The 26,865-nt window shown below is 36.6% G+C and overlaps 1 protein-coding gene across 4 annotated transcripts in view; it reads right to left on the minus strand.

Moving 5' to 3' along the window:
• Positions 1–2,173: 2,173 nt before the first annotated feature.
• LOC126457716 (arylsulfatase G-like) overlaps positions 2,174–26,865 on the minus strand; it is a 125,269-nt gene continuing 100,577 nt past the window's right edge. For 3 of the 4 annotated variants that reach the window (XM_050094252.1, XM_050094251.1, XM_050094253.1), the window contains exons 8-10: positions 21,964–22,113; positions 13,671–13,761; positions 2,174–3,815 (exon numbers count right to left, since the gene is read on the minus strand). In XM_050094252.1, coding sequence (XP_049950209.1) covers positions 3,538–3,815; positions 13,671–13,761; positions 21,964–22,113 — 519 coding nt within the window. In that variant the 3' untranslated portion in view covers positions 2,174–3,537. Of the gene's footprint in view, positions 3,816–13,670; positions 13,762–16,760; positions 16,816–21,963; positions 22,114–26,865 lie in introns of all 4 variants that reach the window. The other variant, XR_007585513.1, reaches the window with a different exon arrangement.

Below are 26,865 nucleotides of genomic sequence, written 5' to 3' on the forward strand. Positions count from 1 at the left end.
GCCATGAGGGTCCTCCTCTCAGCATTTGGTCTGATAGCATCTTGTGGCACAGACATCATCTCAGTAAGTGTTGCTAAGGCACAGCTTTAGAACTGCTGACCTACCCAATTGGAGTGTATCAGATGCAGCAGCCACTTGATAAGAAAGCAATAATTTTATGTTGTTGCATTTTTCACATGCTAAGTCCAAGGGAGAACTCTTAATATCCTTGCACGTTTATGTTTAAATTTTTCTGTACAGGTCTTGTCATTAACTTTAGTGGATGAAATGCTGACTGCTTGCTACAAATGAAAGTTATTACACAGGCAAATAGTAGTGATCGACTTCTGACTTTGCTGAATCAGAAAGCAGCCCTTGTTATTAAGAACATGGCACTGATGAAACATATGCTAACTAAACAAGGGCCACCATCTGATGCAAAGTTGACTTAAGCATTCTGGCAACCAATAATTCTATTACACAAGCTGCACTTCCTTTTCCTCTATTGCAGTCAAAAGTGATTGATAGCTTTCCTGCTGTTAATTTCACACCTCCATTTTAGGGCAAGAAATGTGAAAATATGATTACATTTATGCAAAACATGCAGAATGATTGTCAAATGTGTTGTTGGTGTGACTGGTTTCCATTGTATACTGCATGTCTAAAATTAACTGGAGATGCAAGGTCTAGACTCAGCATAAACAATACATTATGCCAGGAATCTTGATGTTTTTGTCAAGTGGTCAACCAAACAATTTTCTGATAAAAAGGATTTTGAGTTTTTTGCTGGGACAACCTGTCTACCCTCGGTCAGTAGAACTTTTGCCAACCACATCTGCTCTGTTTTGTGCCATACCTAGTTTTGTACAATCCCTATGTATTGAGGTCACACGAAAGGGGGAACTGAGTGCATGTTGGAGAGGCAGAGATTAGAGCTGTTGACAGGTTTACCAAGGGAATAAATCTGCAAATTGGCAGAGAAATAAAATTTGCATCACGCTCTCAAATTTATAATACACACTTTGCACTGCTGAGGGAAGAAGCTACTCATCTTGTCTCATCCCCTTCTCAAGGGAATGATTCCCATCATCTCTGCACCATGGAGACAAATTGTAGTCATTGTCAGATCCCCAGATACACAGCCAATAAGTGTCATCACCCCCTGCTGTTCTCACTGTACAGAGATCAGTCACTTAAATACCAGCTGCAACCATTCAGTGTTCACTAAACAGAAGCCACAGCAGATTTTGAGGGCACAGAGGTAACAGGAAACAGTATAAGATCTGATGTGCGCACTGCTATGAGCTCCCAATAAAATCAGTTATTTTCATTAGTGTTGAAAGGTTAACAGGGTGGTAAACATGACTATGAAAGACAACATAAATAGGAAGCCAGTCAGGAGGGTTCAGGTGAGGTTATAACTTTTAGCCCTTGGTGAAAAATGGCACTGAGAACTTGACTTGTCAAGATGGAAATTGGTGAAAGAAACTATGATTTTTATCTGGAGATGCTTAGGAAAAGAGGACAGGATTCTGATGGTAATCATGGGAATGATTTCCTGTGCCACTTTTAGGGAGTTGTGGACTTTGTCACAAACATTTTGACTCAATGACTCAGTGCACTAATGTGACAGTGATGACACTTCAGAAGCATGAGTAACCCAGAAAAAATTGCATATTCCCTGAGTTAACACAAAACTGGTTGCATGACCTGCACACATCTAACTCTGGAAAATTTGAGACGTACACGTTCATCAACATTTTTTCTATGTTACCTTGTCATTCCACAAATCTTTTTTCCTTTTGCCTTTTATTGTATCATGAGTGTTTTCAGTGCCTTCCTTCATAGCAACCTCAACTGGCTAGTCTGACTATGCTCCATATTCTGTGCTCTGCAGCCACAGATAAATTGATGAACCCAGAAATAAATTTCCTGAACATCATACTGAGTCCATATGAAGTTCAGCCAGTTCACTTTCAATATGTGTCTGTAAAATTTTTTCTGTTAAAATATTGAATACATAAACATGTTAATTGTATTTTTTCCTGAGGAAACCATTACTAACTGTAAAATTTAGATTGACAATCATCCAATAAGATGTAGCAGTTTCAGAGAGAACAGGGTATCTCAATCGGATAAATTTATTATAAAATAGAACTGGAGTCTCCCCTTGCCTGGCAGAGTACTTATATTATGTTCTCAAAAATTTACAGTTTTGTTACAATCTTTCATAGTATGAAATGAAACCTTTAGTTCCTTCCATCACACTGTTGGAATGAAAAATTTAATAGTAATTAAATTTCTTTATAATGGTGCTCTGGATAACATCATTTTGACACATTTTAAATGAAAATAGATGAAATAATTTATAGAAAAATTTAACTGTTCCAGGAAAGACTTAATATAATCAGAGTCAATTATCATTATTCAACATTTGAAGAGTCATGTGTTACTAATTTACATAAGTCACTGATATCTAACTCACACTTCACAACATTGACAGAGATAGGAAAAAAGAAACAAGGTCCAGCAACTAGTGCTGTTTAGTTTACTTATTTGCAAGTTCCATGTATTGTACTAAAGATCCTCCATGTAGAATGAATCAGTTACTTTACCGTTATGTACATTTTTCAGTAAAAAGTATGTCAACTTGCTGGCCACATACATTGTCTCCACATACCATGTCTCCGCAGTATCCTTTCTTTCAGGAGGGCTAGTTCTGCAAGGTTCACAGGAGAGCTTCTGTAAAGTTTGGAAGGTAGGAGATGAGGAACTGGCAGAAGTAAAGTTGTGAGGATGGGGCGTGAGTTGTGCTTGGGTAGCTCAGTTGGTAGAGCACTTACCCATGAAAGGCAAAGGTCCTGAGTTTGAATCTCAGTCTGGCACACAGTTTTAATCTGCCACAAAGTTTCTTTAAAGGAGTTACCAAGAAGGTCTGATTTTAGTTGGGCTTCCATTTCAGCATTAGATAGCTCCCTTTTGTGTTATACAATGATATTATGTCAGTTGCTAACAGCTACAAAAACTGTTTGAAATTTTCAATTATTTCTAAACTTTACAGCTTACAGAGTGTGTTGTTATCAGTTTATGTTGCTTTCTTTTTAATGACAATAGTAAGCTAATTAAACTTTTGTTCAATGGAAACCTATTTTAACTGCAAGATTTAATGTGAGTATCTTACAATGTGGATGTAACTGTTTCAGGAAAAGTGTATAAAATAAGGGAAAGGAAACCACGTAACTGACAGTGGATCAATGTGGGGGGCACAGAAATATGTAACAGAAAACAGCATTCACACTATCTTTAGACTAGTGTTGGCTCTTTTTTCTAGTCAAAGTACATATATTCACACACACTCACACACACACACACACACACACACACACACACACACACACACACACACACACACACACACACAACAGTCACCTGAAAGCATACTCCTGTGGCCATGGCAAAACTTTTTTTTTTTTTTTTTTTTTCCCGGAAGAGAAATGACTCAAGCATGGGATCAAGGTTCAGTGATGATCTGGGCAGGTTGTGTAGCAGAACACTGGCCTAATCCCAGGGGCAGCGACAAATTGGACTGTATTTATCACAACATGGCCGAGCACTGTGCTCTTTAGTGTAGTCTACAGTGCTGGTGTTGTCCTGCTGCACATTTTCATGGAGCCACGCAAGTGCTTGCCCAGATGCATGCACTGTTGCCTTCCATTCTGAGCTGGTTACCTTCAGTGGGTATGTCTCACCAGGGTCATTCTTGAGGTTAAACACAAGTGGAGACGAAATATGTGATACTGAAGGACCAGTGCGGCCACCACATTCTGGGGAGCCACCTGTACAAATGAATAATGAAATGTTGGCATAAGGTCAGCTACTAGTTTTCACAGAAGCAATTTTGAACAATAACCACAAGAAAAAATCAAAACAATGCAAAAGATTATAAGCAAATTAATTCTGCACCTACAAACAACCAACAGTTTGACAATGTTTAAATTTTAGAAAACAGTATGTGTATGAAGGCTGATGCAAAAATTATGGTAGCTCCTCAATGTGTGAGACAAAGTGAACAAAATGGCACATTGTAACAGCAAAACTAGAAGCATTCCTATAAATCTTTTTTTAACCAATACAAATATAAGTTTTGAAAACCAGTTGGCAAGTAAACTTAAAAGAAAAACTGTAAATGTTCAATGAATTGTCTTCCTCCCTACAAAATGGATTATACAGCTGTGGACCCAATCCAAGTATCCATCACATGGAAACACATCAGCAATATTTAAAAACTGATTAAATATCACATGCTGATTCAACATGCACAGTCACTAAATTATTACCTCAGTTATGGTCACCTCACTAACCAGCAGAATTAACTAAATGGCTACAAGACAGCATTACAAATTATTAAGTTGACTTGGAGCATAGCAACAGTATAGCAAATAGCAGTAAGTATACTATCTTCTCACATGTTACCACAGATAGTGCAGAGCATGAGGCATTCCTATAAACTACTAGCAACAATGTGCCTTGAGACTAAAGTTTGCACAATTTTGCTTCATCACATGGTGAGTGTTGAAATTATCTGTGCTTATTTTATGATTTTGCTTCATCACATGGTGAGTGTTGAAATTATCTGTGCTTATTTTATGATTTTACTTATGGTGTTGTACATGAATGGCGTGTACTTGAAATTTGCAGTGATTTGGTCATGGTAGGAGTTCTTGTTCTTTTATCAAAAGGAAATTCACTCAAGAAACCCATAAAATTATGAGACAGCATTGCTCGCTGGTGCTTACCATCGGAAGATGATATATTTAATACTGCCAGTACAGATGGAAGAGTACGTGGCACCTCCCCCCCCCCCCCCCCCCCTCCCCACACACACACTCTCTCACTCATTCATTCCCACACAACCAAAATGAATGACAGCATCATGAAGGAGAGAAGGGAAGATAGGGAAGGATAATAGGAAGGGCAGGTAGCTCAGGTTTCAGGATGAGAGGGATGCACTGGTATTGGGGACAAGGGGAGGTTCTTCTCCCAAAAACTATCTCATCTGTATGACAACAGATGTTTGCTGAGGTTAGTGCATTCAGTCCACACATTTGTTATTTAAATTTAGGTTCATGAATGAGTTTGTGTTATATGACTGCTATAATAAAATATATTTGGTGGAATCAGTGAAATCAGCTCATTTTGTGGGCATTTGAAGGATTTAAGAGTTTCTCTAATTAAAATCTACTGTGCTTGGTATCAGCCTGATGAAACAACAAAACATGGCACAACGGGTACAGGCACTAAGGGGAGCTGAAGATGAGCCAAACATTAGGATTTTGGCAACAGGTACATACAAATCCACATACTACAAGAGAGCAGTTGACCATCAATTTCAAACATTGCTGCTTCCTTGATGGTAACAGCTGGCAAAAATGAAGAAACCACTCACCTAAGCTGACTTTTTCCAGTTTAATACCCCCTCCCCTCCCCTCACCCCTCTCTCTCTCTCTCTCTCTCTCTCTCTCTCCCCCCCCCCCCCCCCCCACACACACACACACATACACACACTCTCACTCATTCATTCCCACACAAAATTTGTCGCCTGTGAAAGACAGCAATTTGTGAACCTTGTTAGTACCTGTTGTAAAAACAAAGATGTTAATGTTTTTGAAACCATTACATTATAATGGAACAATGTAAAAAAGCTTTCTTGGGATTAAGTCTCATAGATGATTAGGTCTTGTTGGAAGTTAGGTCTTTTTTGATCATTGTCGCTGGGCTGTATTATTAAATGTGAGTCTAATTTACCTGTGTAGACTGAATGTCCATTAAAGTATAAAAAAATATGTTGTTACATTAAGAATATGTTATGTGATGAACCTCTTCCATCTTAGATAAAAAGAAAATTAAATGGAATTTGGTGCGAGTGAGATAATTAAGTACAGAAGCTTTTCATTTGGTTCATGATTATTTCAAAAGCCAATTTGTGTGGAATTACTATTTGCATATTACATACATTAGAACCTGAAGTCATTTATTTTTCACAAAGTCCAATAACTTTTCTGAATGCAATTATTCTGAATGGAAATTTCATTTCTTTTCACAGTCAGTAAAATACCAAAAGAATTGTTTCCATGCTAACTGTGGATTGTAGCTATTTAGCATTATAAAGGAAATAAAAGTGAACAGTATTATTAAAGAATAGAAAATCTAGGATGGAATGTAACAATATAATGAAAAGGAAATTTGCTAGCAGACATGCGGAGTTGCAGAGGCACAGCATAAAGACTGTCACAAAGTCAGATTTCGGCCAACAACACCTATGCCAAAAATAGACAACATGCACACACACACACACACACACACACACACACACACACACACACACACTCCTCTCTGCAGCCTGGCTCCAGCTGCCAGAGAGGAGGAGGAGACTAGTTTTTAACATTCCGTCGACAACGAGGTCATTAGTGACAGAGCACATGCTTGGATTAGGGAAGGATGGGAAGGAAATCAGCCATGCCCTTTCAAAGGAACCATTCCAGCATTTGCCTGAAATTATTTAGGGGAATCATGTAAAACCTAAATCAGGACGCCCGGGAGCGGGTTTGAACCATCATCCTCCTGAATCCGGGTTCCATGGCCTTACTGACCACGAAAGCCTTTCTGTGACCCAGCAACTATCCTTTTTCTTATCTTGAACAGTTTTACTATCATTCTTGACTTTTATGAAAGTAATTGAGATTAAACCAATGGTATAATTTTACCCCAGTTCTCTTATCATGTTACCACCAAAGACAGATTCTGAATATAAAGTCAGTTTCTCTTCATCACAGGTGGAAATGTTATAGCAGCACTGTGAGGTCACCCTCTTGGCTGTTTGGGACTCAAGAGCTGACGTCTGGTGGTAGGGACCTTTGTTCACATGGATTCATCTCCTGTAATCTGCCTAATGTGGTTTGCGGTTGCAGCCTGCTTGGCTGCCATATGGCCTAGTGACTTTCTCATGAACACATATTTTCCAGCACCTGTTGGAAATAAACTCACAAAATGACTTGCAGGGAATGCTATTAGTATAAAAAAAGCCTGCATTCTGCTCCTGAGGCTGATCGGCTATCAGATCTGAATGGTAACACAGTTCTGTAGAGCTCTTAGTAACTCGCTAAATTGGCATGTTTGCAGGCAGCCCTCCTGGATGTAGGAAGCAAATTGATGGGTCCTCTGGGTCAGAGATGTTGTCTAAAAGTGGTCAACATTTCTGGAACAAGAAGCTAGTGGCTCTTCATGATACACAATGATGTTTTTTGTCTATGGGATGCTTGTAAGAAATCAAAACTGCATTCTCAGATACAGTTGTGGAATTCTGATAATGTAGTCAATTCCCAGTTTTCAAGGCAAGTGTTGCAGTTTAGTGAACACGCACATACTTGGTAGGAAGAGGCCTCATATTGGTGTGTGGAGACATTAGTTAGCTGGAGGTGGTATTTAATGAGAGAAACAGACTTGCTGAGGGCTAACTGAAGACAATAAACTACATTTCTTCCCATGGAAATTGTGAGTTTGTTGTTTTGTGTGACAACTGACCTACTGACTTTGAACATGCAGTGATAATTTTGACTATGTTTATCGCAGATGCTTGAGCACTGTGCTGTGTGTGGCACCATCTACAGTGCTGGTGCTGCCCTTCTGCTTACATTCATGCAGCTACGGAGGTGCCTACTCAGCTGCATCCACTGTTGACTTCCATTCTGTGTTAATTACCTTCCGTGGGTATGTCTCACTGAGAAGATCCTTGAAGCTGAACACGAGTGAAGATGAAACATGGGAATAGAAGGAAATGAAAGGGAGGCAGTAGTTGAGAAGAGTGCGAGCAGGGTTGTAGCTTATCCCAATGTTATTCAGTCTGTACAATGAGTAACCAGTAAAGGAAATCGAGAGAATTTTGGAAAAGGAATTAAACTTCAGGAGAAGAAACAAAGCTTTTAAGTGTTACTGTTGGCACTGTAATTCTGTGAGATGTAACATATTGTAATATTATAATATAATTTGTGATGTTTGTGATCTCTGTTAGTGATTACAGAGTATTCCAGAGGCAATATGAAGTAGCAATTCAAACTGTAGTTGTATTGTAGTCTTATTTGCCAGTTAACTGAAGTTATAAAACCAATAAACAGCCATTTTACAAGGCCATTTTTTTCTTGTTCCTTAACTGATTCAGTCAGAAGAGAAGGGACTTTTATTATACTGTAGTAATAAAACAAACCAACAAAGTCAGAAGAGAAGATACTTGCATTACACAGAAAAACCTCATTTTTACATTTTCCACTTTTTACTTTCATTTTTGTCAGTCTTAACAGAACCTATTCCCTCAATACAATGTTTTCCCATCATTAACAATACTGTGTTACAACATTTGCCACTTTTTAAGTTTTCATGGTGAAAAAATTCTCTTTGCTGATGACAGAAATATCACAGTCACTGAGAAAACAAGAGAACTCCTTGCCGAGAAAGCAAATGAAACTCTCAGGGAAGTTTATGATTGGTCAATAAGCAATAAAATGATATTGAACATAAAGAAAACTAATGCCTTGAATTTAAGTTTGAAGAGGAAGAATGACAATGTTAAATTAAATGTAGATGGCACCTCTATAAACTGTGTAACAGATGCAAAATTTCCAGGAATGAATATTGATTCTCAGGTGAAGTGTTGTGAACACACAAAGGTACTTGCAAATAGAATGTAATCAGCATGTTATGCCCTTGGAATCCTACCATCAGTGTGTAACATGCAGTATCTTTTAGTTACATACTATTCATATGTACACTCAATTCTTAGCCATGGTATTCTTTTTTGGGGAACAAATGCACAAAATATGAACACAGTTTTCAAACTCCAGAAAAGAGCCATAAGAATAATAACCAAAAATACTAGTTGAGCTCATTGTAAAGATCTGTTCAAAACACTGGAGATTTTAACTGTTTCATGTGAATACATTTACCAGTCAGTTATACACATCAAAAATAATATTGGTAATTACTGCACAAACAGCTCTGTCCATGACCATGCAACACGAGCTAGACTCAACTTACATTTATCAAGCAAAAATAAACATAAAACTCAAAACAGCATTTTCTACCAAGGAATAAAACTGTACAATAAATTGCAAAAATACACTTATTAGAAAAGACAGCTAAAAAGTACCTGTTATGCAGTACATTTTATGCATTGTAGGATTACTTATATAAAACAGAGCAGGGGTTTGATAAAAAATGTTATACAAATAAATAATAATAATGATTATAAAACATCCAACATTCCACATAACACCTTCACATTATGTTTTTTTCCTTCTTTTTTTCCTTTCTAGAAGTACTTACCCCCAAGCTATACATAGCACAATACTAACACCTCTTCCTCTTTCTGAGCTCAACGTCTCTCTCATTATAGAGGGATGCTGACTCAGTTTTTCAGGATAGAAAATGGGAAGTAGCAGTACAGAAAAAGGCCCAGAGACCACCAGTGTGTGTGCGTTTGTGTGTGTAGTGAGTGAAGTGTTATGAAACAAAGTGTGTATAGTGTGTGCAGTGATTGATAGTGAGATATGAGTGAACAGTGTGGCATTACATTATTTAATAAGTTATTTATAAAAAATCTAATGATTGTCTCTAACTAGAAGTCCGCAAATGTGTGTGTATACGAATCAGCTTATTTTAAATTGATCTAAACTTGTAAATACTTTTACATGTTCTATATCCTTGTAAAAAGAGATCTACAGATGAATAAAGCTACTGCTACTACCACTACTATTACTACTACTACTACTACTACTACTACTACTACTACTTCTTTGACATTATCACAATGGTTAACATTGATTTTTATACAGATTTCTGCAAAAAGTGCATCGTATTCCTGCTCAAAGCCAGCCCTGAAACAAAGTAGAAAACACAGGCTACATACAAAGTTATTGATTGTGTAATGCAACATTAGCACAGTAAGCAAGATTTCCAGTGTCAGTGTGTTGGGTCACGGCCACATGTGTTATAGGTTCACAGTATTTGGAAGGGTGGTGCTGAGTCACTGCCTTGATGAGAATCACAATCTGACAACCTTCCTTCTTCTCACTGCATTGTATTACAACAGCTTTAATTTAATTTCACAGTCATTTATAAAAATAAAAGCCTTATTTGAACATGGCAGTCTCTATAATGGGCTTTCACAAATTGTTGTTACTTCTATGTGGAACACGCTAATCCATACTAGGCATGCAGTCTTAGGTTGGTATGATCTATGTCAGATGTAAACATTCCTGCTCAATATGCTCCTTAACATCACAGCAATTTCCACCCTCTTTCTCAACCAGGATGTCCTAGAGCCAAGTGACCTCCTTGTCGACTACAAGCTGTAGATTTTGTGTCTGTTGTTCTCTGTTTACAAAGACTATCAACTTTAGTGTTTTAATCAGTATTGGGTTTCAAGTTTTATTTAGCACAATTTTTTAATGATTCTCAATAATAAGTCTCACATTAGAACATGAATATGAAAGACTTTTACTTCTGTGTTTTATTTACACCACTGGACATGATCGGAATGAAGAAGGAAACATGCGTGGGCATTTGCATGTGTCAGCGCTTCGCCATTTTCTTTGTGGCTGGTGCTTTGTATACAGTGGAGAAACAAGTATAGCTAATTGCTATTAGAAAGATCAGAAACAATTAATTATTTCAGATTTTTTAAATAGACAAAATTTAAATTGTTTTATTTTCATATTTTGAACAATGTAAAGAGTATGGCAATAAGAGCAATTTATTTATTTTTGCTTGTTGTTTTTCCTATGCTTTCCTGTATTCACTTTCCAGAATTTTGCACTTTTTTGGGTCGCTCTACTGAAAAGTGTAAAAAGGCAGTTTTACAGTACTATAGTAATAAAACTGTTAATTATCTGAAATTCATAATACTCCATTATTAATTATTAAAGATCCTTTCACTAAAAGTCACCATTCAGATCTTAAAAGATACTTGAGAATCTGAAGTATAGAAAAAGAAAAATGTCAGTATTTACAAAGTATAATGTATTCATGTTTCTATATGGAGTGGCTATTACTTGAGACTGCGTATGCTCATACTTATTTTGGTGATAAATCGAGCCAGCAAATTTGCAACCTACCTCAAAGAATAAATAATGTAATAAATTTCTACCGAATTATTTTATTCATGCCGAGCTTCCAGACAGGACAAGCAGATACATCATTACTTATTTCTGACTGCAAATACATGCCACATTTTACAGAGACAGCAAATAATGTGGAGGATATGTTGAACATAATGGATGGTATCTTGAAAAGAAGTAACAAGAGTGACACCAACACAAATAAAACAAGGGTAAGGGAACATACTCAAATTTAATCAGACGGTGATGTGGGAATTAGATTAGGATATGAGATATTACAAGCAGTAAATGAGTTTTTCTATTTTGGGCAGCAGAATACTTGATGATGGTCCAAGTATGAAGGATGTATCACACACTTGGGCAAAGCGAGCAAAGTATTTCAGAAGAAAGTAATTTTTGAGAACATTTGTCATGGAGAAGAGTGGTTTTTCTTGGTCCTTTAAGATGAACGTGAAGAGTTTTGGCCACAAGAAACGTCTTTTTTTTTTTTTTTTTTTTTTTTTTTACCGGTTTCAGTCAGTTACTGACCATCTTCAGACCTCATCCCATGTTGGTAGGTGGTGGCAGTGAATGGAGCAGGCACTATGAACTCTAGGTATCTAAGATAAATCTGAGTACTAGAAAGTGTTTTCTGAAAGTATTTGCCTACATTGTAACTTTTTACAAAAGTGAAACACAGACAATAAACAGTACAAATGAGAAGAGAATGGAAACTTTTGAAATGTGGTGCTCCAGAAGAATGTTGAATATTAGATGGGTGGATTATGTAACTAATGAAGAAAATAAATGAACTTTATGTCACACCTCAGCTAAAAGAAGAGGTGGTTGGTAGGACACAACCTGAGACATTGAGGAATTGTCAGTTCAGTAATTGAGGCGTGTGTGCGGGTGAGGAGGGGACCATTTGTAGCATGAGGCCATATTTTGACTGCAGTAAACAGGTTCAAGCTTGAGCCGCAGTACTCACACATTGTAGTAGTCACTTAGCTGTGCAGGCATATACGTACTCTATAGACCTGAATAATAATTTATCCGAAAACCAGAAACAGTTTTTTTACCTACTTATCAGTAACTCAGCACCTCAAGTATTCCATGTATTGCCACCTTTACTGTTTTGATTGTTTATATTCTGCCAAGGACTTTCCATTAACATATTAATTTTAAAATACACTCTAAAACAAAACCAAAAGATACACCATGAAGGAATTATCCAAATGGGATGAAATAAATAGATATGATGTGCATGTACAGATAAATAAATGATTGCAGTTTCAGAAAAATTCAATAATTTATCCAAAAAAACGAGCTTCACAAATTGAGCAAGTCAGTAACACGCTGCTCCACCTCTGGCCCTTCCTCCTCAGGGCACGCCAAATTCTGTCCAATTGGCCCATTAGACCGTAAAAATCTGGAACTGGTTGGGGGGTGGGGGGGCTGCTTATTATACTCCAAATGTTCTCAATTGGGGAGAGACTGGTAACATTGCTGGACAAGGCAGTGATTGGCAAGCCCAAAAACAAGCAGAATAAACTCTTTCTGTGTGCAGGCAGACATTATCTTGCTGAAATGTAAGCCCAGGATGGCTTACCATGACGGGCAACAAAACAGGGTGTAGAATATCATCAATGGGCAGCTGTGCTGTAAGGGTGCCATGCGTGACAACCAATGGGGTGCCATGAAATGAAACGGCTCTCCAGGTCATCACTCCTGGTTGCCAGTCCACATGCGGGTGACAGTCTGGTTTGTTATTCCACCACTGTCTAGGGCATCTCCATGTCTTTTCTGGTCATGGGACTCATCACTGAAGACAATTCTTCTCCTGTTGATGAGATTCCGGGCCAAATGTGCATGACAGCACAGCAAATGGGCTTACTGTTGTACAGAGATCAATGGTAGTTGGTGCAAGGAGCACCATAATCTCATCCCCCTTTCTGTGAATTGCCTATTAATGGTTCTTGTGGTCAGTGAAGCACCAGGTGCACATCAGATCAATGATGATGATGATGAGTCCAGGGCTCTTGAGTACCTCTCTGATGACTGCTCAGTCCTCTCATTCTGTCATCTCTCTAGGTCGACTGCGTCCTTCTTGATGCTGTATTTGACCATGGTTCACCCATTCATGCCAATTTCATTGAATAGTGGCATATCACTCCTACTCAGTTGCCAAGCCATTCACTGATTACTCCAACCAGTTTCTTTGAGCCAGCTACACGTCCTATCTCAAATGCTGACATCTGCATATATTGCTCACATGCCTGTCTGTGAGGTATAGTTACTGCCCAACTGAGTACACTGAATGAAATTCGCAAAGACTTTGTGCCCTAGTATCAATGTGCCCCTTGCCAGTACTGTCCCCACAATTGCACTGCAATGTCACACATTCTTTCATCAGCTGCTAAAGTTCCAATTTTACATTGATACTTTTATGAATACCAGTTTGTGGCTAATTTATATAACTCCTTCATGGTGTTAGTAAAGCATCAAAGGTATTCCTCAAATAGTGTTAAATAATTGTCAGCTTACCAGAGTAGTATACAACTTTGTACTCCTGAATTCTTACTGCCCCAATTTCACCTTCTGGTCCTACTGCTCCACTATTGGGGTGAAATAACACCTGAAATAAGCATGTAATGTTTTCTTAATAAAGCTTAAATACTTTGGTATGGAATTCTACACTCACAGCAGCTATTTCATTAGTAGTTAAAAGCTGATAACACTGTAGATCATTTGTCTTTTGTCTTGGCATTATTAATTTTGATGTTTAAATATAAACTTTCATTTACACATACAGATTTTTCTCTTTATCCTGTTGACCTCAAAACTGAGTACAAATCAGTGAAAAAACTATCATCACATCAAAATTTTAAATAAATTAGAAAATTCATGCTCCCTAGTTAAGATTAGATTAGATTAATACTAGTTCCATGGATCATGAATATGATATTTGTGGAATGAGTCAAATTTTCCAATACATGACATAATTAAGTTAATTTAACAACATACTTAAGTTAATATAACAACTTTTTTATTTTTTTGTGTTTTTTTATTTCTTTTATTTTTTTATTTTTATTTTTTATTTTTTAATATTTTTTTGTTTTCTTTTCTTAATTTATATCTAAAAATTCCTCTATGGAGTAGAAGGAGTTGTCATTCAGAAATTCTTTTAATTTCTTCTTAAATACTTGTTTGTTATCTGTCAGACTTTTGATACTATTTGGTAAGTGACCAAAGACTTTAGTGCCAGTATAATTCACCCCTTTCTGTGCCAAAGTTAGATTTAATCTTGAATAGTGAAGACCATCCTTTCTCCTAGTATTGTAGTTATGCACACTGCTATTACTTTTGAATTGGGTTTGGTTGTTAATAACAAATTTCATAAGAGAGTATTTATACTGAGAAGCTACTGTGAATATCCCTAGATCCTTAAATAAATGTCTGCAGGATGATCTTGGGTGGACTCCAACTATTATTCTGATTACACGCTTTTGTGCAATAAATACTTTATTCCTTAGTGATGAATTACCCCAAAATATGATGCCATATGAAAGCAATGAATGAAAATAGGTGTAGTAAGCTAATTTACTAAGATGTTTATCACCAAAATTTGCAATGACTCTTATTGCACAAGTAGCTGAACTCAAACGTTTCAGCAGATCATCGATGTGTTTCTTCCAATTTAATCTCTCATCAATGGGCACACCTAAAAATTTGGAATATTCTACCTTAGATATATGCTTCTGATTAAGGTCTATATTTATTAATGGCATCATACCATTCACTGTACGGAACTGTATGTACTGTGTCTTATCAAAATTCAGTGAGAGTCCATTTACAAGGAACCACTTAGTAATTTTCTGAAAGTCGGTATTGAGAATTTCATCAGTTAATTCTTGTTTGTCAGGTGTGATTACTATACTTGTATCATCAGCAAAGAGAACTAACTTTGCCTCTTCATGAATGTAGAATGGCAAGTCGTTAATATATATTAAGAACAACAAAGGACCCAAGACTGACCCTTGTGGAACCCCATTCTTGATAGTTCCCCCGTTTGAGGAATGTGCTGATCTTTGCATATTATGAGAACTACTTATTTCAACTTTCTGCACTCTTCCAGTTAGGTACGAATTAAACCATTTGTGCACTGTCCCACTAATGCCACAATACTTGAGCTTGTCTAGCAGAATTTCATGATTTACACAATCAAAAGCCTTTGAGAGATCACAAAAAATCCCAATGGGTAGTGTTCAGTTATTCAGATCATTCAAAATTTGATTGGTGAAAGCATATATGGCATTTTCTGTTGAAAAACCATTCTGGAAACCAAACTGACATTTTGTTAGTACTTCATTTTTACAGATATGTGAAGCTACTCTTGAATACATTACTTTCTCAAAAATTTTGGATAAAGCTGTTAGAAGGGATATTGGACGGTAATTGTTGACATCAGATCTATCCCCCTTTTTATGCAAAGGTATAACAATAGCATATTTCAGTCTATCAGGGAAAATGCCCTGTTCCAGAGAGCTATTACACAGGTGGCTGAGAATCTTACTTATCTGTTGAGAACAAGCTTTTAGTATTTTGCTGGAAATGCCAATTCCATGTGAGTTTTTGCTTTTAAGGAAGTTTATTATTTTCCTAATTTCAGAGGGCGAAGTGGGTGAGATTTCAATTGTATCAAATTGCATAGGTATGGCCTCTTCCATTAACAGCCTAGCATCTTCTAATGAACACCTGGATCCTACTATATCCACAACATTTAGAAAATGATTATTAAAAATATTTTCAACTTCTGACTTTTTGTTCGTAAAGTTTTCATTCAATTTGATGGTAATACCATCTTCCTGTGCTCTTGGTTGACCTGTTTCTCTTTTAATAATATTCCAAATTGTTTTAATTTTATTATCAGAGTTGCTGATTTCAGACATGATACACATACTTCTGGATTTTTTAATAACTTTTCTTAGTATAACACAGTAGTCTTTATAATGTTTGATAGTTTCTGGGTCACTACTCTTTCTTGCTGTCAGATACATTTCCCTTTTTATAGAGAACAGTACACTAACCTACACATTAAGAAGAAATTGTCCACAGCTGATGGTCTAGTGGTTATTGCTGACTCTAGACCAGGGGTTCCTGGGTTTCATTTCCAGCTGGCCAGGGACTTTATTCACTCAGGGACTGGGTGTTGTGTTATCATCACCATCATTTTATCATCATCAATGTGCGAGTTGGCAAAGAGGCATCAAATAAAAATACTTGTACTGGGTGACCAAACAACCCCACACGGTGTATCCCAGCCAATAACATCATACAGTCAATCATTTATTGAGAAACTGGCACCATATTATTATCTAAGCCAGACCAACATTTACATAAATCCTGCATCTATGTGGTCATAGTACCAATAGCTGTTGTATTATTTCATTTAGGTCTTCAAATACATTCATGCAACTACTAAAAAATGAATACTTTTTTTTACTATAAGCATTTCATTTTATTCATTTAAATCATTATCAATGATCTGGAATCAAACATATTTATACTTATGGTTCACTTCTAGATTTAAAAACATTTTAATTCAAAAGATATTGAAGTGTGACTTTTACTTACTGTATTTTAGTCTGACTTTTGCTAACAGGTGGAATGGATCTCTGTGATATGTAATCTGAAAACAGAACCATTTTTTATCACGAAGCAAACTAAAATTGCAAATTTGTTTGACTCCATACCACTGACAAAATTCACAGTGAAGAAAATGAAATGCTTATGATGAAATAAATAAGCATTGTTTTAGCAGCTGCAAAGATGATTAGAAATACTCTGCAGCATTTATGCACTTTACAAAATATTTAGAATAATCAAAACATCCACAGCTTCAAGTTCAAACCCCACCACTGTTCAAATTTTGAATAAGAATCATCAGCCATGGGAGCCAAAGACTTCTGGCATAAGAAGTCACCCATTGGCCTTGTCAAAGAGGGTGGAGGTGCAGACAGACATTCAGGGCACTCTCTTGCCCTTTGGGTGGGAAACTGTCCGTAAAGGCAAAAGAATCAGCAATAATCAGTGGCATTAGAATGCAGAAGGCAATGGAAATGTATATTCACAGGACATGTGGCCTGTAATTGAAGAACCATCTTTGGCAAAAGATTCCGGACTAGTCCTGCATTCAGTTCTCTGGAAGAGGGAGGTAACCATGAGAAAAAGACTGAATAACCTGTAAGAGAGTAACATTCTATGACTTGGGATATGGAGTGTCAGAAGTTTGAATGAGGTAGGAAAGCTAGAAAATCTGAAAAGGAAACTGTTAAGGCTGAATCTAGGTATAGTGGGGGTCAGTGACATGAAATGGAAAGAAGACAACAATTTCTGGTCAGTTGACTATAGGGTAATATCAACAGCAGCAAAAAATGTGATAATGAGAATAGGTTTTGTTACAAATAGGAAGGTATGACAGAGACTGTTTGCTGTGAACAGTTTGGTGATATGGTTATTCTCATCAGAGTCAACAGCAAACCAACACCAGGAACAACAGTTCCGGTATACATGCTGTCATCACAAGCAGAAGATGGAGAGATAGGGAAAGTATATGAGGATATTGAACAGGTAATTCAGTACATAAAGGGAGATGAGAATCTAACAGTCATGAGAGACTGGAATGCGGTTATAGAGGAAGGAGTGGAAGAAAGGGTTATACGAGAGTATGGGCTTGTACTAGGAATGAGATATGAGAAATACTAATTGAGATCTGCAATAAATTTCAGATAGAAATAGTGAATACTCAGTTCAAGAATCACAATAGGAGGAGGTATACTTGGAAAAGGTCAGGATATACAGCAAAATTTCAGTTAGATTACACTGTGGTCAGGCAGAGGTTCCAAAATCAGATACTGGATTGTAAGGTATATCCAAGAGCAGATATAGACAATTTAGAAGTGACAAAGCACAAGCTAAAGTTTAAGAGACAAGTCAGGAAGAATCAATACACAAAAAAGTAGGATAAGGTAGTACTAAAGAATGAAGAGATATGCTTGAAGTTCTCTGATGCTACAGACACTGCTGAAATGAATAGCTCAGTAAGCAGTTCCACTGAAGAGGAATGGACATTTCTAAAAAGGAGAATCACAGAAGGTGAAAAGAAAATTGTAGGTATAAAGAAGATACATGTGAGGTAACCTTGGGTAACATAAGAAACAGTTGACTGAAGAATGAAGGAAATAAAAAAATGTTCAGCAAAAATCAAGAATACAAAAAACAAGCAACTTAGGAATGAAATAAATAGGAAGTCCAGGGAAGCTAAGATGAAATGACTGATTGAAAAATGTCAATAAATCAAAAAAGAAATGACTGTCACAAGAACTGATGCTGCATACAGAGAAGTCAAAATAACCTTCAGTGAAATTAAAAGCAAGGGTGGTAACATTAAGAGAGCAATGGGAATTCCACTGTTAAATACAGAAGAAAGAGCACATAGGGGGAAAGAGTACATTGAATGCCTCTATGTGAGGGAGGGCTTGTTTGATGACATGATAGAAGAATAAACAGTAGTCAATAGGAAAGACATAGGAGATGCAGTATTAGAGTCAGAATTTAAAAAAGCTTTGAAAGACTTAAAATCAAAAAAGGCAAAAGGGACAGATAACATTCCATCAGAATTTCTAAAATCATTGGGGGAAGTAACAACAAAACAAATATTCACATTCGTGTGTAGAATGTATGAGACTGGTGATATACCATTTGACTCTCAGAAAAGCATCACACAAACTATTCTGAAGACTGCAATAGCTGACAAGTGTAAAAATTATCACACCATCAGTTTAACAGCTGATGCATGCAACTTGCTGACAAGAGTAATAGGCAGAAAAATTGAACAGAAAATTGAGCATGAATTAGATGATGATCAGTTTGGCTTTAGGAAAGGTGAAGGCCCCAGAGAGGCAGTTCTGACATTGTTGTTGATAATGGAAGCAAGGCTGAAAGAAAATCGAGCCACATTCATAGGACTTGTCGACCTAGAAAAAGGGTTTGACAATGTCAAATGGTGGAAGATGTTTGAAATTCTGAGAAAAATTGGGATAAGCTATAGGGAGAGGTGACTAATATACAGAATGTACACTGGCTAAGAGGGATTAATACAAGTGGAAACCAAGAACTAAGAGCTTGGATTAAAAATGACCTAAGACAGGAATGTACTGTTCAATCTATACATCAAAAATGCAATAATGGAAATGAAAGAAAGGTTCAAGAGTGGAATTAAAATTCAAGATGGAAGGATATTACTGATAAGGTTCATGACATTGCTATCCACAGTGACAGTGAAGGAGAATTACATGATGTGCTGAATGGAAAGAACAGTCAGATTAGTGCAGAATATGGACTGAGAGTAAATTTAAGAAATATGAAAGCAATCAGAATAGCACAAATGAGAACAATGAGAAACTTAGCATCAGGATTGATGGTCACAATGTAGGTGAAGTTGAAATTCTGCTACCTATGCAGCAAAATAACCCATAACAGATGGACCAGGGAGGACATCAAAAGCAGACTAGTACTGGTGAAAAGGGCATTCCTGGTGGGTAGAAAGCTGCTAGCATCAAACACAGGGCTTAATTTGAGGAAGAAATTTCTGAGAGCATATGTTTGGAGCACAGCATTGTATGGCAGTGAAACATGGACTGTGGGAAAACTGGAACAGAAGTGAATTGAAGCATTTGAAATGTGGAGTATAGATGAATGTTGAAAATTAAGTGGGCCAATAAGGTAAGGAATGAGGAGGGTCTGTCCAGACTCAGAGAGGAAAGGAATGTATGGAAAACATTGATGGGATAATAGGACTTCTGTTAATACATCACTGAATAATATCTGTGGTATTAGAGGGAGCTATAGAGGGAAAAAACTGTACAGAAAGACATAGGTTGCAAGTGATACTCTGAGTTGAAGAGATTGGCACAGGAGAGAAATTCATGGCAGGCATCCTCAAGTCAGTCAGAACACTGATGACTCAAAACAAACAAATAAATAAATAAATTTTTCTATGTCTTACAAATTTGCACATTTTGCAATTTAAAACATGAATTCAAAATATGACAGAAGAGAAGAGATACTTAGAGCCTGTTTAAATGAGAGCAACTGTAGCTAGAATGACAGTCCCTTATGCAAATACAGTACTGCTTCAGACAAAAAGGATTCACATTCAGAAATTATGTTGGCCAGGAAATGGAACAGTTGAGATGCTTTTTGTCTTTCATTCAATACTATTCTACAGAATAAGTTTCTGGAGCAATGTAGTGTGCTGTTAGAACATTATGTAAAGTTAACATCTGAACATTTTGTATAAGCCTCTTCATGACACTCATAATTCAGCTGGCACAATGTAACTCTGAAAGCTAGCAAACTTTTTAATCATGTTTGTTTGCCTATCAGCTACTCAACACCTCTACTATTCAGTGAGTTGTCACTATTACTACTACATTAACAATATAAGGAAAAGATAGATTGCTATTCACCGTAAAGACGACTTGTGGAGTTGCAGACAGGCATGACAAAAAGACACTTACACATTACCTTTCAGCCAAGGTCTCCATCAGAAAAGGAAGCACACATTTGTTCATTTACAGAAGCGAGTAAACCTCAAACGCACATGACCACCATCTCCAGCAGCACGGACTGAAATGCCGGCATCCTGATCTGAGCTGCCAGGGATGGCAGGCAAGTGTGCATGAGGTTTGTTCACTTGTTTGAATGAATGAATGTGTGTGTGTGTGTGTGTGTGTGTGTGTGTGTGTGTGTGTGTGTGTGTGTGTGTGTTTCCTTTTCTGATGAAGGATTTGGCCAAAAGCTAATGAGTAAGTGTCTTTTCATTGTGCCTCTCTGCAACTCCAAGTGTCATCCTTACAGAGAGTAGCAATCTATCTTTTTCTTATGTTGTTGGTACTCCAACCTGGAGTTTCCATTGTTTGTTTTTACTACTACAGTATTTACATAAGGTGCTTAAGAGATGAAGTTCAGCACTTACTGCCATAAGAGCTATTTAGCACTACTGGAAGCATGTCTGTTTCTCACTTGCAAGTGGTATACATGATCCCAGGAGTAATAAAATAGTAAGCTGATAATCAAATGTTTATTACAGTCAATTAGATAAAACCCTGGCTCACAACTGAAAATCAGACTATTGCATTGTGGGTTGAGAATACACAAATAAAATAACAGAGAACTTGTTTTTCAACTACAAAAAGGATTATGTATTTTTATCACATGTGGCTACCCTAACAAGGTATTCAGAGTACATGAAAAAATTTCACATTATTTCTTCACTTTTGTACTATGTCATCCACACAGCATTAAGTTGTAATGACAGTTAAGCAGTTTGGCCGAGAATATTTTGTTGGGAAACACAAAATGGTGAAATAGGCCAACATAGTTATTATAACATACAATCAAATAGCTTTTTATTCATTTATGTTGTCCAAAATTGTATCAAATCTTTGACTTCACTCTGATTGAGGTCTTTCCTGAGAATGAGTGCAGTCAAAATGTTCAACTGGAATGAATACGTAAATGTATCTGCCAGGTCACTGCACGATCCAAGCATCCAGATTCTACATTTACATCCACTGTGTGTCAAAATATACCCAACACAATTCCTCAGGAATAACATAAGCTTTCTTTCAAGTTTCTCAAAAGCTTTTGTTCAAGTTTCTCAAGTACACAAAGTCTGATCCTTGCCCATCAGACAGAAGTAAGAGTTAGGTAAATATTTGAAGTGAATATTTTACAAAATTATAAAATTGTAGTTGAAGAAAATTGTCTATACCTCATGAGCTTTCTCCAACTCTCCTGTTAGGATACCTTGAACATCAATACCATCAAAATATCTGTCTGTTGGAAGTGAGATGTTGCAGACTGCAGCAATAGTTGGAAAAACGTCAAGAGCAGACACCAAAGCATTGGACATACTTCCTGGCTGAAACACAGAAATGATGCTCTATGTACTGACCATATAATTTAGTAGAGTTACAATAGAAGAAACTTTAATATTATACATGAGAAAATGAGCACAGATAGATAATTACTTGTTCCCATAAATAAAATTCATGATAAATATTACGATGTGGAACGCATCAACAGAACAAACATAGAACACTTATAGACAACTAAAAAAATAAAACAATGTTTATATGGATACATTCTGGCTATTTACAGTTATTATTGCTAATTGTGCAAGAATTCAAAAAAGCATTTGACTCAGTTTATTTATTTTATTTATTTATTTAGCATCCAACAGATCACACATGTGATATAGGATTTGTCATTTGATTACACGTAACACATAACAACACATACACATAATAAATGGACAAACATATACAAACAACAAAACAAATTACATACACATAGTACATAAGCAGTGTACAAGAACTTATTACACAAAAACAAAAGTATGTGCTCATGATAAACAATTATAGATCATGAACTATGCCTTAAACACAAAACATATTACAGATATTTAACAGATTTTTCATAAGTACCATAATTATGAAGTTGAAAACATAATTAAATTAGTTTAAATTTTTTAAAAAATAAGTTCAGGTTTCAATCCACAGTCTGAGACAGGTATTCATTTACACTGTAGTAGCATTTTTCCATCAAGTATTCTTTTACTTCACGCTTGAAATTATGTTTGCCTTTCAGTTCTTTAATTTGAGATGGAAGTGTATTTAAAAGCTTTATTCCTAAGTGGCTAGCATGATTCTGACTTCTAGTTTTTGCTACATAGGGAATGTGGAAGTCTTTACAATGCCTTGTATTGTGATCATGGTAGCTTGAGTTGGTTTGGAGATCACAGTTATTTTTACTGATCATTTCCAGGCATTTAAAAATATATATTGATGGTATTGTCAGTATCTTTAGTTGTCTGAATGAGGTTCTACAGTGAGTTTGTGTTGGACTGTGTGTCATGATACGAATAGCTCTTTTTTGCATAATTAAAATGTCATTTAGTCTTGACCTGGTTTTTCCCCAAAAACCTATGCCATAGCTTGCCACTGATTGGAAATAACTAAAGTACACCACTCTAATACATTCCTTGCTACATATCTTGGATATTATTCTTAAGGCAAAACATGCTGAGCTAAGTTTCTGAGTAAGATATACACTGTGTTCATTCCAGTTTAAATCTTGGTCAATTCACATTCCCAGAAACTTTGTGGTGCACACTTTTTCTATTTGTTTGATATCCAGCATAAGGCACATATTTTTCCCTTGACACTTGCTTCCATACTGTATAATTTTTTTTTTTTTTTTTTTTTTTTTTTTTTTAACGTCAGCTTATTTGAATAAAACCATGACTGTATGTATGAGAGCATTTTTTCTGCTGTAGTACACAATGATTCTTTTATATCACTAATTAGGATACTCGTGTCATCTGCAAATAGTAGAATTTTGGCTGAGCTGTCTGGAGCCTGTATATCATTGATATAAATTAGAAATAACAATGGGCCCAGAATGCTGCCCTGTGGGACACCTATTTGGTTCAAATGGCTCTGAGCACTATGGGACTTAACATCAGAGGTCATCAGTCCCCTAGAACTTAGAACTACTTAAACCTAACTAACCTAAGGACATCACACACATCCATGCCCGAGGCAGGATTCGAGCCTGTGACCGTAGCGGTCGCACGGTTCCAGACTGTAGTGTCTAGAACCGCTCGCCCAAACCGGCCGGCAAGGAACACCTATTTCAATTTGTTTTGGTTCAGATATGAGTTTAAAATTGTGAAGATTGTTGGATGACCTCAGCTCAACAACTTGTGACGTGTTTTGCAGATAACATTCAAACCATTTTTTAACAGTACCCCTGATGCCTATTGCTTCAAGTTTCCCTAGTACTATTACATGGTTCACAGTATTGAAGGCCTTGGATAAATCTAGATTAATTCCAACAACCTGTTTATTTGACTCCAAATCTCTTACTATTTCTGTTGCGTAGTCCAATATGGCTGTTTCTGTACTGTGCCTTGTTCAAAAACCATGCTGACTTTTATTTATTAGTCTATGTTTTTCTAGATATTTTGTAACCCTGATTTTCATTAATTCCTTGAGTATTTTGGAGAAGGCTGGGAGGAGAGATATAGGACGGTAATTTTCTGTTTTATGTCTGTCACCATTTTTGTATAGAGGTATTACTTTAGAGATTTTAAGTTTATCTGGAAATATCCCTTCACTAAGGGACAAGTTTGCTAATGATATAGGTACATCATCCAACCCAGAGGACATTTTTGGATTTCAAGGATTTAATGACAATGACTTTTAGAACTTCATGCTCATCTGTTGGGATTGCCATCATGCTGGTATTTACCATTGGAGTCGCCACTGTTGGTTGTTGCTTAAATGTACTACATAAAGTAAGGGGAATATTTACAAAATAATTGTTTACATAGTTTGCCATGGCATCTTTCTCTATGGGGATACTTTCATTATTTTTAAGATTGATTTCCTGTTCTTTAGTTTGACCCCCAGTTTCTTTTTTTACCATTTTCCACATCATTCTGGACTTGTTACTAGCCTGCCTTATTAATCTATCATTACTTAATAATTTTGCTTTTGCTATTACTTTGCGGTAAGTATTTTTGTATGTCCTCACATACTCAACAAAGTGCTGATCATGACATGTTTTTAACTTTAAACTTAGTAATTTTGTGGTTTCCCTTGACTTTTTAATTCCGGGTGTAATCCAGGTCCCTTTGGATCCAGATGATCTATAACTCAAAAGCTTTTTTGGGAAACGCATTTCAAAGTATGTCATAAAAGTGGAAACAAATGTATTGTAAGCATCATTTGTGTTTGTTTGTGCCAAGACCTCTGACCAAACTGCATTTTTTAAATTATTTTTGAACTGATTACAATTTTCAGTAGAGAAAAATCGTTTGTACTCCTTTTTATTTTCCTCCTCCTTGGGAGTTGCAGTGAGATTAAAGGTTAGTGCATTGTGATCTGATAATCCTATATTCACATTTGTAACTGCAACTTCATGTGTGACCACATTTGAGAAGATGTTATCTATTAGGCTTTCACTGGAATCTGTTGTTCTAGTGGGAACTGATATGTGGGGGAACATGTTGAAGCTTTTTAGTATGTCTAAAAACTTGTTTTTTAGTGAACGCTGGACCAATAGATTAATATTAAAGTCACCACAAAGAATTATGGTAGAGTTCTCATTAGATAAAATGTTGAGCATTTCTTCCAAATTCTTAAGAAAGACTTCAGTATCTCCAGATGGTGATCTGTAAATTGCTGCAACAATTATTTTCTTCTTTAAACTATATAACTGAATGGCTACTGCTTCAAAATCCTTTTCTATGATTAATGGTTTAGCCTCGTATCTTAACTTAAATTTAAGCTTAGGATTTAGATAAATGCATACATCACCACCTTTGGCATTTTGCCTACAGTACTGACTGGCAAGTTTATATTGGCTTAAGTTTATGCTGTTTAGTTCAGTGTCCCTGCACCAATGTTCCATAACACATGAACAATCAATATGGTCACTATTTGCTGCTACCTCAAGTTCAAGGCACTTGTTTTTAAAACACTGAATGTTCAGACTCATAATTCTTAGCTGATTTGAACAATCCGACTGACCTGTGACTTTACACTCTGTTGATGCATTTTCTCTTACACCGTTACAAGATTTCATACCTTGTTGTAGATTCCTCTGCTTGCAAACATTTAGCTGTTTCCCTGTTATGTGCTGTTGTTCACTGTTTTGCCCCAGCAAAAATCCTGGCTTCTCAAGGGTGGCTGCCTCCTTCTGGTGTGATGACTGCTCCTATTACAACTGCTGCTACTGTGTGCTGTTGCAGTGAATGCCAGTTATTCTGGTTGCTTGGTTATTGATGTTGGAACTACTGCTTCTGTTGTTGCTGTGAGTGCTAATGATTCTGGTTGGTTGGTTTTTGATGCTGTAACTATCGCTTCTGATGTTAGTTCTGCTGCTGCTGCTAATGTTGGTTCAGTAGTAGGTTCCTCTGTTGCTACTGTTTTTTGGATGGTCCATTTGCGTGCTGCTGCTGTTTGTGCTGGTGTTTCTGCTACTGGAGATTTATACCATCCCAGTTCAGTGGCTGTCACTTTGGAAATGCATTTTATTTTTCCCTTATTAAGTTTCCTAACCTGGCCTTCCCATTTCTGTTAAGGCGAAGCTCATGTTTTGTAAAACATTCTTTATCAAGTGTGCTTGAGTCAATTAATTTCACATTACTGAATAGCCTACAACTACTTTTAAGTTTCACATTAATTCTGTGAATTTCCTTATTCACACATGACCATTCAGGTAAATCATGCCTGTTGGTAAAGTTCACCAGTAAAATGTCTGTATTTGACAGTACTAGCAAAACACTCAAGAGCTGCTTATAAATTTTCATAGCATTGTTTTCGTAAATGTCTTTAGCTCCAGTGCAAATTACAACACTGTCCTGCTTGTCATAATTATATTTTACGATGTTTTTTGTCACTTCTTTGAAACCAGCACCTGATTTAACCATGCCTGTGCTTATGCCTATTGTCAAAACTATGATCGCATGGAGATTCAAGTAAAATGTATGCTAGATTGAAGACCTTTTGGTAGGGAGAACACAGCATGTTATCTTGTATGGAGAGTCATCATCAGATGTAGAAATAACTTCAAATGTGCCCCTGGCAAGTGTGTTGGGGCCCTT

The sequence above is a fragment of the Schistocerca serialis genome, chromosome 2 (assembly GCF_023864345.2).
Source record: "Schistocerca serialis cubense isolate TAMUIC-IGC-003099 chromosome 2, iqSchSeri2.2, whole genome shotgun sequence".
NCBI classification, from domain to species: Eukaryota; Metazoa; Arthropoda; class Insecta; order Orthoptera; family Acrididae; genus Schistocerca; species Schistocerca serialis.